Genomic DNA, 14,206 nt, shown 5'->3' with positions numbered 1-14,206 from the left:
TGAGTAATATTAATTAACAACATGTACTTACTTTAGGGTTAGGATAGGATTAGGATTTGGTTGAAGATTAGTTGCATGTAACTATACAAAATGTACTGTTATTACTATGGTAAGTACATGTAATATAGGTTCTGTAAAATATACATACGCAACCATACAAAAGTGGGTAAGATTATTTTGTTTAATGTTTTTGAAATTATTAATTTTTCTCTTATGCTCACCATGGTTGCATTTATTTGATGAAAAATACAGTGCAATATTGTGAAATACTATTGCAGTTTAAAATACATGTTTTCAGTTTAAATCTATTTTAAAATATGTATGTATCAGAAAGTTCAGAAACGAGTATATAAAGTTGGAGGATATTTAAACAGCTGAAGTACAGTATGTTGAGCTCTGAGTTGGGGAGGGCGATATACCGGTAGACAAGATTAACAGAAAGAAACCAAAGTAATTTGTTTTGAGATTTTTGAATTTTATCTCTGTGAGATTTTTGTCACTAATGCTTTGGGCTTGACCGGTTAAATATACATACCTACGTGTCAAAGTGACCATGTATTTGCAAGTAAACACAGTAATTTATGTCTTAAGTAGAGAAAGAAAACGCAAGAGTGTTGATAAATCTATTTTAAAATACAGTTTATTCAAGTGATGGTACATATATTATTCGTCTTATTATTAAATATTTCCCTTTATTATAAATGTTGAAAACAGTTGGAGACCTGATTTCAGGATTCTTTGATGATAGATAGATAGATAGATAGATAGATAGATAGATAGATAGATAGATAGATAGATAGATAGATAGATAGATAGATAGATAGATAGATAGATAGATAGATAGATAGATAGATAGATTATTAATAGTAAGGTAGTTTTGTATCATTTACGTTTCGGCATTGGGTTGGAGTAAGAGATGTAAAATAAGGTCATGCATAATAAGGCTTTAATATGTGCTTTACAAGTACTAATAAACAGCCAATATCCTAGTAGATGCATGCTAATAAGCAACTAGTTAATAGTGAGAATTGATCCCTAAAATAAAGTGCTACCATAAATACATACATACATTAATCTATTCAGTGTCGCTAGTGGCAAAGAAATGACACAGCCCAGCTTTCTGAATCAGCTAAAGACAAGCATGTTTTGAATCTGAAACTGACTAGATGTGGGTGGCAGTTCCACAAAAGACAGCTACATTTGTAAATAACAACTGTCCTTCATGAGTCTCATCCGCCTTGTGCTCAGCTCACAAATAAAGAGCGAGCGCTACAAAGAAATGCCATTTCCAGTCATGTCTGAGTGATGCGAGCTCATGAAAAGCATGTCTGAGGATAAATAAAAGGCTTTTAAAATGTTGTACATAAACTCTCTAGTTCCCAGTTCTCTTCATTTATAGTACACAGGGACTGAAAATAGCAGATGGAGAAACACAGAAGCAGACAGCTCCGTGTCTTAAGAAAGCACATGAAATGGCTGGTGGCCGACTTCACACATGCATAGACTAAAAAATGAATTAACACCAATTTCGGTCTCGCCTCTCATTGTTCTACAACTGGTGGGCCGCTCTGGGACTCCGTGTTGTCCGACATTTGGCTGTTTGAGTGTTTGAGATAACACGCCTCTTTTATATTTGACTGCGCAAGAAAATCACACTCACACAAACACGCATAAACACATACAGGAAGTGGCTGAAGCACATATTGTAATATAAACAGCTCCCCTAATTAGCAGAGGCCGTTAATTGTGGTGGTATGGATAAATTGTTTGCCTTAGTGTGCGTGTGAATGCTGCCGTTGATTATCTATTAACCCCAGGCCGGCGGTTGGGTGTTTGAGACAGGTGCGCAGGAGTTCCCACAGGTGCTCTTCTGCGACGAGACAACATGGCAACCATCCTTCCTTTGATTCGCTTAATGGCTTTTATTGTCTCCATGTTCAATGTGCGCTCCCCGTGGTGTTTCGTGTTCATAATCACTCAATATTTTAATAACCGAAAACAAGTTCTATTATGCTGACGGGTGCTTCGCTTCTTAACGGAGGAAGCAAGGCTGCTGTTTTACCAATAATAATGACACACACAGCGGCAATCTGTAAATGAGCTAGTTTTTACAGCGTATCTGGAGTCTTATGTGCTTGATGAGTGCATTAGTTCAATAAACACGCTTTTCTTTTAATGTCTTGGCAAATACATGTGTAAATAATGTTATTATCCACTAAGCCACAACATGATTTAGGAAACTACTGAAAATGCACAAAAATACTAAGGACCAAATAGCACAATTAGCCGATAAAAATGCCATGCGAGTCATAAAAAGGTTAATTTAATAACCTTTTGGCTTTTAATGACTCTAAATTTGCATAGAGAGACAGTTCCAACACATTAATGGAATGATTTCCTAGATAACTGCCTGGACAGATAGAAACATGCAAATGTATAAATATAACAATGCAAATATAGTACTGGTTTTGTGCCAAATTCTTTACACTAACAAAAATGTAGCAAAGAATACCAGGCTACTAATAGACTTTAAGGACATGTTCTATTATAGTACCATGGTATTCTTCAAAGGAGTTTTCAAACTAGTGGTTGCAAGAGGGTGCATAAAATTTAGGAACGTAGGAAATAAAGTAATTATGTGCAATGCAATACATTTTTAACACAGTTACTGAGTATTTGGTAATATTACCATTTTACCATTTTTTATTCTGCTTAAAAAAAGTATAACATGTTGATTTATTGTAAATCTGCATTTAGTTTTGTGAGGAAAAATATGAAGTATTATAAAAAATATTAAGCAAAATAAATGATATCAGATCAGAAACTTTTATATATGTTACCCGTGCTGGCAAAATGAGTTGCAATGAGCACATTTTCAAAAATGTGTTATTGTTATTTTCATTCAAAATGATGTATGATTGACAAAAAATGACTGAGCTACACCTGTTTTAAGTCTACAGAGTCAGTTTTGAGAAAAATCTTTTTCTGAAGTTTCCAAAACAAAATCAACTTGCAACCATACATTAAAATCCCTGGTAATAACACCAAATTTGACACACACCAAGTCAACACCAAATATCTATAGGAAAAATATATATTCAACTTTTTTTCCCCATGATACCACAATTGTTTGTTAACATTAATGAAACAGACAGCCTATATATATATATATATATATATATATATATATATATATATATATATATATATATATATATATATATATATATATATATATATATATATATATATATATATATATATATATTCAGATCTACTATACCGCACGGATCTAAAATAATATAACACATCAGATGTTTCAGTTAACCAAACATTCACATAAAACTAAACAGATGATGTTTGCGTGAATACTCGCCAAGACAGATATTTTGAAATACTGTAATTCTTTGTATAATGTGTATATATCGGGATTGTACACTGTCTGAGGCATTTTTGTGCACACGCTTCGGATCTGTCAGTTGGCGTGAGCAAGATCGTTTTCATGGACAAAGGAAAGGTACTCCTCTCAGAAAACGCACAAATAAAGATACTTCTAGATGTTTAATTGCTATTTGGAGCATTGGGATCGCTAGACGAGGGCTTAATGAACTAATTTTTGTGAAAAACTCAAAATCAACATTTTTCACTTGTTTTGCCTGTAGCTTGAAATTATCTAGTGTGCATTCCGACTCCTTTTGCCAGCACGGGTCACATATAGCACATATAGCTATAGGGCTGCATGAATAATCTAAATCAAACTGCATGCGATTTGGCAAAGGCTGAGATTTTTTTATTTGCAGCTTGCCAGTGATCAGTAGTAAATGCCTCTCCATTTGAAAGCCAGAGGGCACTCTCACGCAGAAACTCCAAATATGCCCCGCAGAAGCACTCACATCATTCCAGACAATGTCTATGGGCATCATACTATCGCTGTAGCTGAATAAACAGAAGATTGAAACGTTTTGATTGATTTAACATGACTAATAAACACACGACTACGACAATATATGGTTTATCTGAGATCTCGGCTGTCTCAGGTATTTTCATTATAATAAAGTATATTTATACTTCAATGCTAATCGACATAGCCTTTATCATTGTATAGAACACTATGAAATAATATGTTGTGTGCCTTATTCTGTGTAAGAAGCCACATGTGTAAAAATCACAAGGATGCTCAACTGCTGGTAACAAGTGAGTTTGGAGTAAAAACATGTTATTAAATGTTGTCTTTCATAAATGCTTCTCATGTTTGGAAAGATGTTTGACGCGTGTTGCTTTTTCAAATTTCAGATGGAGCAGTATTTACTACTGATCACAGAGCCGTGCTTCACTGACAAGCTGCATATAAAAAAATAAATCGCAGCCTTTGCGCTTTCATTATCGCACAGCCACATTGTGTGATTTCAGGTTAATTGCGATAAATCGTGCAGCCCTAGTTCAAATGGAGGACTAATAAGAGATATAGATTTTTGTAAGGCCACATGAACCGGTGCAGAAGAAAGTCTTTCTTCCTAAAGGGTAGCTATTTGAACAGCTGAAGTACAGTATGTTGAGCTCAGAGTCACTTCCTCTGATTTGACATTTTCGCTGAAGCGCTTCTGAGAACAAAGCAACCTTAGCAAGGTTCACCTGTCCAAAGACATAACATCATGTGACCCGTGAGTTCCCTTCAATGGACCAACTAAAGCCCAGTTTAATAAAACCAAAACAATGGCCAGTCTCACCACTACCTCACTGCATTATTTAGATGTAGCAGAGATCAAGGTCTTACCACAAAGGAATAGAGCTGAGAAGAGCGGGTTTGGAGCTCTGGCTTACACTCCCCTATGCACAAATGGACTGGGCCGGGCTTACTGTCCACATGAGTTGCATCCATCTCACACACAATCCTGAGAAAGATAAAAATATACAACGTTAAGTTACATTTTAATCTTGGCTTGAATGAAAGTCATCTAAATGGATGGATATCACCATTTAAACCCCCTCATAGCTTCTGTACAAACAGATCCAGGTCCCTTGGATTTCTGGACTTCATCCAGACTAAGGAACCAAAGCATTGGAAGTCATCTCCAGTCCTGCTGAGTGATCAGTATGCGACTCTCCCTCTCTCTCTCCATTGATTTCCTCTTGATCTCAATGTAATTTTTGCTTTGATTGCTTTAGCGCACACATTCCATTAGCTGAATTGACAAGACCGCCCTACGGGAGTGCCAATGTGTAGAACACACCACGCTTTTGTAGCATCAAAACCATATGTTCCTGCAGTTTCTACAAGTATAGGCACTTTTGGGAAATAATTTTATCACACAGGTTTATTTAATTTATCCACTAACATAGTTGTATATACATACATCATAGGAGAATTCTGAAATGGTTTTACTTTTTTCTTTTTCTGAAAGTGTCACATTTCCATCACATCTTAAATATAAGTTATAACGGCATTCTGTAATAGACATGATGGTGCCAGAAAGGACATTTTTAGAAATGGCAGGCTCCATTGGCTAATTTCATAGCTAGCATTTCATGCATCTTCAACACCCACGTAAATATTATTTTCACACTTTTTTGCATAATTGAAGAAAATATTCTGCTGATAAGTGATATTTAACCTTTTATTTGTTTTCTACATTTCTTAAACTCTTCATTGACACTGTTGTCATCTTGGAATTGGAGCTAAATATTTTGGGATGGTGGAAATGACAACTAATGGAGATGTATTTAGTTGTTTTTTATAGATATTTTAAAGAATGTTGGTAATCAAACAGTTGACGGTAGTCATTGATTTCCATAGTAGGGAAAAAAAAACACTACAGAAGTCAAGGCTACCGTCAACTGTTTGATTACCAACATTCTTGAAAATATCTTTTGTGTTCAACAGAAGAAAGAAAACCACACAGATTTGGAACAACTTGAGGGTAAGTGATGACAGAATAAAAAATTTTGGTTGGTGAAATATCCCTTTACAATGGATTAAATCACTCTTGTGATTTCTTTAGATTCACAATTAATTTCTTTTGTTTAAAAAAAAAAAAAAGATATATATATAAAAAGGAGCAAATATAAAAGAAGGCGACATGTTTTAATAAAAAAAAAAAGAATCAACACATGACATAAGTGTCCAAAGTTGAAGAAACACCCAAATATGGCCTCCAAAACGCAAGCCAGTGACGTCCAGCACAAATCAATACCGCATTATCATGCACACTGATCAGGGAGCAGGTCGATGTTGCTACATCATATGGGCTGGTCAGGTATCAGCTTCGCGGATGGGTGGCCAGATCAAATGACAAAATATAAACACAGAGTCCATTGACTGTCCCTCAAATGAAGTAAATATGAACGCGACATGAGAATTCGCTGCAATCGATGTTTGGTTGATATCGAGTGTTCGCATCATCAGGGATGACTGTCGGAATGCATGCAGCGCAGACTGCGTGATTGTGGGTGTGATGTGGCTTCCTGCAGTGAGTCTGACAGGCTCGGCAGACAGCGTTCGCAGCTGTTCGCAGCACACATTATGCCCCCTCAATCACAATGAGTGGAGGACTTTCACTTCTAAGGCAATTAAAGTTTGGAAGCAAGTTTAGATGCTCAATCATTGCTGCTGCGTGGTGCAAGTTTAGCTGGTGAGTTTCGAAATTAGCTGATAGATGCTGTAACTAAACCATACTGGGGACGAAAAAGCACCTTTGGTAGCTATTCAAAAGTAGCCAGTACATGTACGGATGGCATAAAGCTATGATAGTCATATGAGGCTCAAATCAAATCCTGATCTCCTACCCTCTTTTAATGCCCTATATAAAATAACCTAGAACAAGATCAGGTGTCTTAATGTTTACAACTTTTGTACAAAATGAGCAGACAGAACTGTTGAAACAGATATGCGGCTTCCAGTTGCCGTCTGCGGGTTTGATGGGGTCCAATGGCGCATTCTCCATTTCCTCATGACACCCCTTCGCCGTGCCATACAAATGAATCCACTCCCACTCGGCTCGGCTTCGTCCCGCTCGGATTAAACTGCTGTCAGAAGAGAGAAGGGCTGACAAATCTCCCTCCTACAGCCGGCAGCACGCCGTGCATTTCAATTACCGCATGTTTCCCCCCTCGCTCTGTCTGTCCCTGCCTCGGCGGCAGAGAGAGGCGCTGTGGACACACACTCCATCCGAACAGACACTATGCGCTATTTATATCCCCTTACAACAAGATAGCATAAATGTTTGATAGCCAAACGTTCAGAATTCCTTTCTACACTGAGGTCAGGGTGAGTTTTAATGCAACATAGAATAGCATATTGTAAGCTGCTCATCCCAAATAAGGGGAGGGTGACGTTAGAAGAGTCCACAATGTTTTCCTCATGTTTTGCCGGAGAAGAGATAAACCTGTGTTGCATTAGCAATCAGGGTTCAAATCTATAAAAGTATGATGTTTTTGGTTGGTTGGGCGGGGGGACATGGGCTGGTATTTTATAATACGACAGGTGCGACTAGATTGGGAGGGATCATTTGAAGTGTTGTTGTTGTCCTGAACTAAGTTTGGTGGCAGCCGTTGATTTCCTGAGCGATATATATCCAGTTAGAGGCAGCAGTAAAAATTTTTATTTTCATTGTGTGGATTATTTGCTGGTAGATTTTCTTTTTTCACAGAGGAGGCCTCATTTAATGTGTGTGACTGTTTGTTTGTGAGTGCGTGTGTGTGTGTGAGTATGGGGTATGAGGGCAGGTTATTGATGTCTTCCATTATTTTGTCCAGTAGGGATCCAGAAAGCTACCCTTATTCTTTTGGGGGTTATTACAATATCGCAGCAATCTGTTCAACTGCATAGTGCCGTCTATTTCTCTCAAGGATAAAGATGGTTGGATACAGTGATACAGTGTCCTAGTTACCCAGTGCTCACAGTGATGTGTCAAAAGGGTGAGGATAGAGAGAAAAACAGATAAGAAGAAATGCAAGTTTAATATTGTGCGAAGAAAAAAAAAAGAGTACCATATACATCCCTTCTGATTTTTTTCTCCAGTATACTTTCTAACTTACTACCACAGTTTAATATGCAGAGACAACCATAACTAAATCATTTGACGGTTGAGTTCTTTAAGAGCGCTTTTAAAACAAGAATTCTGACCAGCCCGACACAGCAACAGCTCAACCAATGGTGCGAGATTGGGGCAGGGCTATCTGTTTTTCTGACCAATCAAAGATGAGGGCAGTATTTAGAGAAACCAGTTCGAAAGCATTTTTGCTAGTGGGCAGACATTCCACATTTCACCATTTAACCCAATGTTTTTTTGATCAAATGGTTGACAAAAAAGCTGAGTACAGACATTTTCTGCATGTCCTGGCAAAAACTACTACTACAAATCATCACATTTTAGCACTTCTAGCCCAATTTTCCCCCCAGGAGGTATGATACTAATGACAAAATCCTGGCTCAAGGATATTTACAGATAGGGTTAATGACACAATCTCAAGGGAAAACAACGCAAACAGATGCTGGAGAATGGGACCTACTCCAGGCAGAGACCAACCCAGGTCTGTTTGGACTCTAATTAGGGCTTGTTTCTGCTTCACAAGAGCCCTGGTCACTGCTGACAACCAGCACTTCAGATAGAAATTTTTTCCTGCTGTTGTTAAGATGTTTCTGTCAGATAAGACAAACTCAATAGAGCATAAAGGAGAGGGCCATGACCGACCCTCCCTTTCGTACTTAGCCCTGATTGGTTGCGTAATGCTTGTGATATCAACGCCATGTTCACTGGATCCTGTGTGTGTTTAATGAACTCATCCCGCTGTGCTTTAAAGTGAACTGGATGAAAACCCGAGTTTTTTTCCCCTCATGAAACAGCTTCTCAGTATGTGTAATGTAGGACATTATCTTTTCCAACTCCTGCTATTTTGAGAAAGATTAAAGATAAGCTAAAGCTGTTTTTTCCATTCTAGTCTTTCACAGCAAGAATTCATTGGAGTTTCACAGCTCCACAGTCACTCACTGTTCAGCGATGATGTAGCCGTTCTCCTGCGGGGTGCATTGGACTCCCGCTACCTGCACGTTGTTGACCATGTCCGAGAAGGACAGGCCGAGGTTCACACCACGGATGGTCACTCTGGTGCCCCCTTCTGGTGGTCCTGCTACTGGGGTTACCTGAAACAAGAGAGGTAGAATCAGTAATGGATTCATTCAGTGAATAATTCAGTGAATAATTTTTTTGTTGTTGTAAAAAATTATATTTTGCAATCAATTTAATATATAGCATACACTACCGTTCAAAGAATTAGGGTCAGTAAGATTTTTTCAACGTTTTTGAAATGTTATGCTCACCAAGCCTGCATTTATTGGATCAAAAATACAGTAAAAACAGTAATATTTTGAATAACTGTTTTCCATTTGATTTAATAGTGTCATTTATTTCTGTGATGGCAAAGCTGAAGTACTCCAGTCTTCAGTGTCACATGATCCTTCAGATATCATTCTAATTTGCTGATTTGGTGCACACAAAAACTTTCTTTATTTGAAATAGAAATCTTTTGTAACACTATGCATGTATTTACTGTCATTTTTGATAAATGTAATGCATTCTTTCATTTTTGGGTGAACTATCCCTTTAAACATTGAACATTTGAACATCAGGTAAGACATATTTTATATCTATAACACAGACACATTAGAAAGTTAATACGCATAAGCCTACACTAGTTAAAGGTTTCCAAATGAACCTTTTAAAAGGATTCAGTTTAATGATAATTGTTCCTTACATTGTGTTTCACTTTAATTGCACCGAATTAGATATCAGTAAAACTCATTGTGGCAACTTCCTAACCTATTAAACTTGCATAGTACATTACAATTCTCCAGTCAAGACTGCAGCAGATCTGCATGCTGTTGCCACAGGCAATAAATCTAACACAAGGCCATTTTAGCCCTCGGAGCAGCCCACCCTCTCATAAAATACAATATGGCCACTCAGCGTGACCTTGGCTCTGGGTGCCAAAAAGCCTTCTGTGCTGTTAAAGCCCAAGAGAAGCTCAGTCCTGGACCGTCTCCAGATCCAAATATCACTGAGCGAGAGAGAGAGAGAGAGAGAGGGCGGGCGACGGACAGACCAGGAAGCCACACGCACAGTATATCCACTACATACACAATCAATAAACCATTTGTGTGCAGTCATGTGGAAGTAAAACTAACATGATCAAAGTAAGAGCATCTTCTAAATGTGCCTGTTTACGGATCTGAGACCAGTGCTGGAAGTGGACTAGATCCTGCAGTCTCTCAACAGGAGCAGCGTTTAGCTGGGAGTTTAGTGGACATTAATTGGTTAGGATGTAAATAAGTGTGTCCCTAGTGAACCTTAGGGTGGAAGAATATTAATCTTTTATTGCTTCTTAGCAACACAGGACTGGAACCAGAAACATCCGTAAACAAGGGCGGAAAGAAAGAAAGAATGGAATGCTAAATATATTCGTATCGGTCCGAGTCAGCATCAGACTGACTAAGACAAACTAACTATAAAAAACGAACTCAAATGTTTAAATAATGCATGAAATAGCATAACATACTTTTTTTGTTGTTGAAAAAAGTCACATGTACAGTGTTTATGCATTATAAAGTATGACCATTTTCTTTATGCTTGAGATACGCAGAATGCGTTTTTTCGTGTTTAAAAAGCATGTGAGAGGAAACATTTATTTTGCAGTTTTTATGTATCTGTTATGCAAATAAATAATATGCCATGAAAAATAAAAATGAAGGTTGATATCGCTTCTGTTGTAGGCTATTCTGCATATTTAGACAAATATAAGCTTGAATTTTCAACATGCAATAATAAAATAAAATAAATGTGTTTAATAAGAAGGCCACATTGTATTCATATTTATTATAAAACGATCATGTCATGTTATAACATGAAATCATATATTTTAGGCCACTTTATTAGGTACACCTGTTCAACTGTTCGTTGATCGCAAATATCTAATCAGCCAATCACATGGCAGCAACTCAGTCATTAAGGCATGATCTGTTGAAGCTCACACTGAGCTTCAGAATGGGGAAGAAAGGTGATTTAAGAGACTTTGAACGTGGCATCGTTGTTGGTGCCAGACGGGCTGGTCTGAGTATTTCAGAAACCGCTGATCTACTGAGATTTTCACACAGAACCATCTCTAGGGTTCACAGAGAATGATCAGAAAAAGAGAAAATATCCAGCGAGCGGCAGTTCAGTGGGCGAAAATGTCTTGATGCCAGAGGTTAGAGGAGAATGGCCAGACTGGTTCGAGCTGATAGAAAGGCAACAGTTGCTCAAATAACCACTCTTTATAACCGAGGTGTGCAGAGGAGTATCTCTGAACGCACAAAACGTTGAATCTTGAAGCAGATGGACAACAGCATCAGAAGACACACCGGTGCCACTCCTGTCATCTAAGAACAGGAAACTGAGGCTACAATTTGCAAGTGCTCAGCAAAATTGGACAAAAACGTTGCCTGGGCTGATGAGTGTCCATTTCTGCTGGGACATTCAGATGGTAGGGTCAGAATTTGGCGTAAACAACATAAAAGCATGGATCCATCCTGCCTTGTATCAACGGTTCATGCTGCTGCTGGTGGTGTAATGGTGTGGGGGAAATTTTCTTGGCACACTTTGGCCCTTTAGTACCAATTGAGCACAGCCTACCCGAGTATTGTTGCTGACCATGTCCATCCCTTTATGTACACAGTGTACCATCGACTGATGGCCATTTCCAGCAGGATAACGTGCCATGTCACAAAGCTCAAATCATCTCAAACTGGTTTCTTGAACATGACAATGAGTTCACTAAACTCAAATGAGCTCCACAGTCACCAGATCTCAATCCAATACAGCACCTTTGGGATGTGGTGGAACGGGAGATTCGCATCATGGACATGCAGATGACAAATCTGCAGCAACTGTGTGATGCCATCATGTCAATATGGACCAAAATCTCTGAGGAATGTTTCTAGCACCTTGTTTAATCTAATAAACCTAATAACCTAATAAAGTGGCTGGTGAGTGTTTATATATATACACTTTTTATTAATAATACTATTTTTAAAACTAGTATGCAGTATATATGGTACTGTATACTGGTACTCTTCACAGATTATATAGATATATCTTTACAGAATTCACTAGGAGCTGCTTTCATCTGTATAGATTAAATCTCATTAGCTCATGTAATAATAGTCTGGGCGTCAGATTCCAGCTTCACCCTGAGCGTGGTGCTGTTCTGACTGGCCATTACAGACATCAAATGGGCTTTATTCATGGAGCATAAATATCCCTCGCATTGACTCTATACTTCAAAGTCTCGTCCGCCCACTCTGAGGTGAAAGCGCTGCCTTGTTTGACCCGGCAGACGGCTTCCTTCGCCGCACAGCTACTGGTTCCAGAGCTACAATTCGTGCCCAACTGCAATTTCACCCTCATCACAAGAGTGACTGTCTGGATTCCGGCCTCAGAATGAGAATGTGGACCTTTTGAGAAGATCTTCAGAGTTCTCACGGGTTGTTTGGCTTTGGGTTATATGGACACATGCACACAGATACACTCCCAGCCACGGGCCAGTGTCATGTCTCGAGAGTGTCTCCGGGACAAACAGAGAGTCTCTTCATTCTTAATGCATGCTTTTTAAAGCAGACGCTCTGCTTGGATTCCCATTACCCAACATGCAGATGGTTTGGAATGGGTCTTTCGTTAAGTAATGAAGAAATGCTAATGCTTAACACCAGCACGTTCGAGTCTAACCGGGAATGAATTTCCTGTCCTCAGAGGGTTTTCACGCACTCAATTGCTGCGTATAATTAGGAAGCTGTAATGAAAGTGTGCAGCAGGAGGACGAAAGGTGTGATTTGTTACCGGGATTGGAGTCTTTTCAGCTGATTCTAGCACGTCCCAAATTCACACTGAGATGCAATTTATGGGCTTGATAAAACTCAGCTTATGACTTGTTTCTTGCTGCCTAAACTGCACACTAAACACTTTATTTGCTCTTAAATGTCCTGTGGTTGGCTGCGATAAAGACTGAAAAGGGGGAAAAAAGAAAAAAGGGGCTTGGTTTTGAACTTCGGCCAAGCAAGCGAGTGTTTAAGCAAGGAAAGGAAGAAACAAGGGACTTGAAAGTGGTGCATCTAGTTTAAAATTGGAGTTTGTGGTTGAGCGATTCGAGCTGAATGCTCTTCTGTAAATAGACATGTGACTTTGTGGAAAGGCTGTGTCGTACTAGACAAGTGTTGTAGCTCTGATGGGAGAGAAGGTTCTATCAGGCTCAATATCATTTATTCATGACGATTTTCACCGTGGACGGTCTCTCTCGCTGCCGGGGTGTATGTACCAGTGTGTGTGTGTATTTAGGCCATTATTTCCTGAGGCTTTGGAGCATATTCTGAAACAAATTCATGGTTTCAACTGCATTTCTAAGTCCCCCGAGACATTTACTGACCAGGAATAAAATAAATAAATTATTTTTTTTATTACATTTATGTCTTAGAAATTGTAAAAATAATGTTATAATATATATTTTATTTTAATGTTATACAAATTTTATATTATATCATTATTTTTACGACTTTTTCTTTGGCCGGGCAGTCTATATTTGAAATGAGACTACATTACAATTATTTTAATTGTAGTTTTTTTTGTTTTTATATTGTAAAAAATTCAATCTATCAAGAGGTGCATCAATTTTTGGTCGCGAGTCAAGCACTCTGTAATGTCTCCTCCAGCACATACCAAAGACTTTTAATGCGTTTAAAGGGATAGTTCACCCTGAAATGAAAATAAAGCCATCTTTTACTCACCCTGCTGTTGTTCTAATGCCCTATGTCGGACCTCAAAAGCAGAAATTTAAAAAATAGTCCTGCACGCACTCCTCCATATAATGGCAGTGAATAAAACATTACAAAAATGATACAAAGTATCACGCAATGAGTGAGACAGTGAGACGCGCGCCATATATGGAAAGTGTTCAGGAGGCATACTATAAGGTTTTGCGAGAAAGAAACCGCAATATTCAGTCAAAATACTGAGCTCGGCCGTTACTCTGTGCGCAATCCTGTGAATACGTGCGAGCCGTCAGCAGCAACCTCACGCAATGTTGTCATGACAACCGGTACACAACATTCACTTCAGGAGGTTTACCTTATTATTAGTATTATTTCTTATCATATACCTTAAAGAAAAGACGAGAGTCGCGTTTG

At 38.3% G+C, this 14,206-nt stretch overlaps 1 protein-coding gene across 1 annotated transcript in view; it reads right to left on the bottom strand.

The window, feature by feature from the left end:
• plxna2 (plexin A2) overlaps nt 1–14,206 on the bottom strand; it is a gene marked incomplete at its 5' end in the record, with an annotated part of 214,058 nt that overhangs the window by 61,110 nt on the left and 138,742 nt on the right. Inside the window, 2 exons of the mRNA XM_079802461.1 lie at nt 4,775–4,892; nt 8,988–9,139. Of these exons, the coding sequence (XP_079658587.1) occupies nt 4,775–4,892; nt 8,988–9,139 (270 nt within the window). The remainder of the gene's footprint in view (nt 1–4,774; nt 4,893–8,987; nt 9,140–14,206) is intronic.

This window comes from Gobio gobio (assembly GCF_949357685.1).
Source record: "Gobio gobio genome assembly, chromosome: 21".
Classification (NCBI taxonomy): domain Eukaryota; kingdom Metazoa; phylum Chordata; class Actinopteri; order Cypriniformes; family Gobionidae; genus Gobio; species Gobio gobio.
This window is presented reverse-complemented; position numbering and strand designations above follow the sequence as displayed.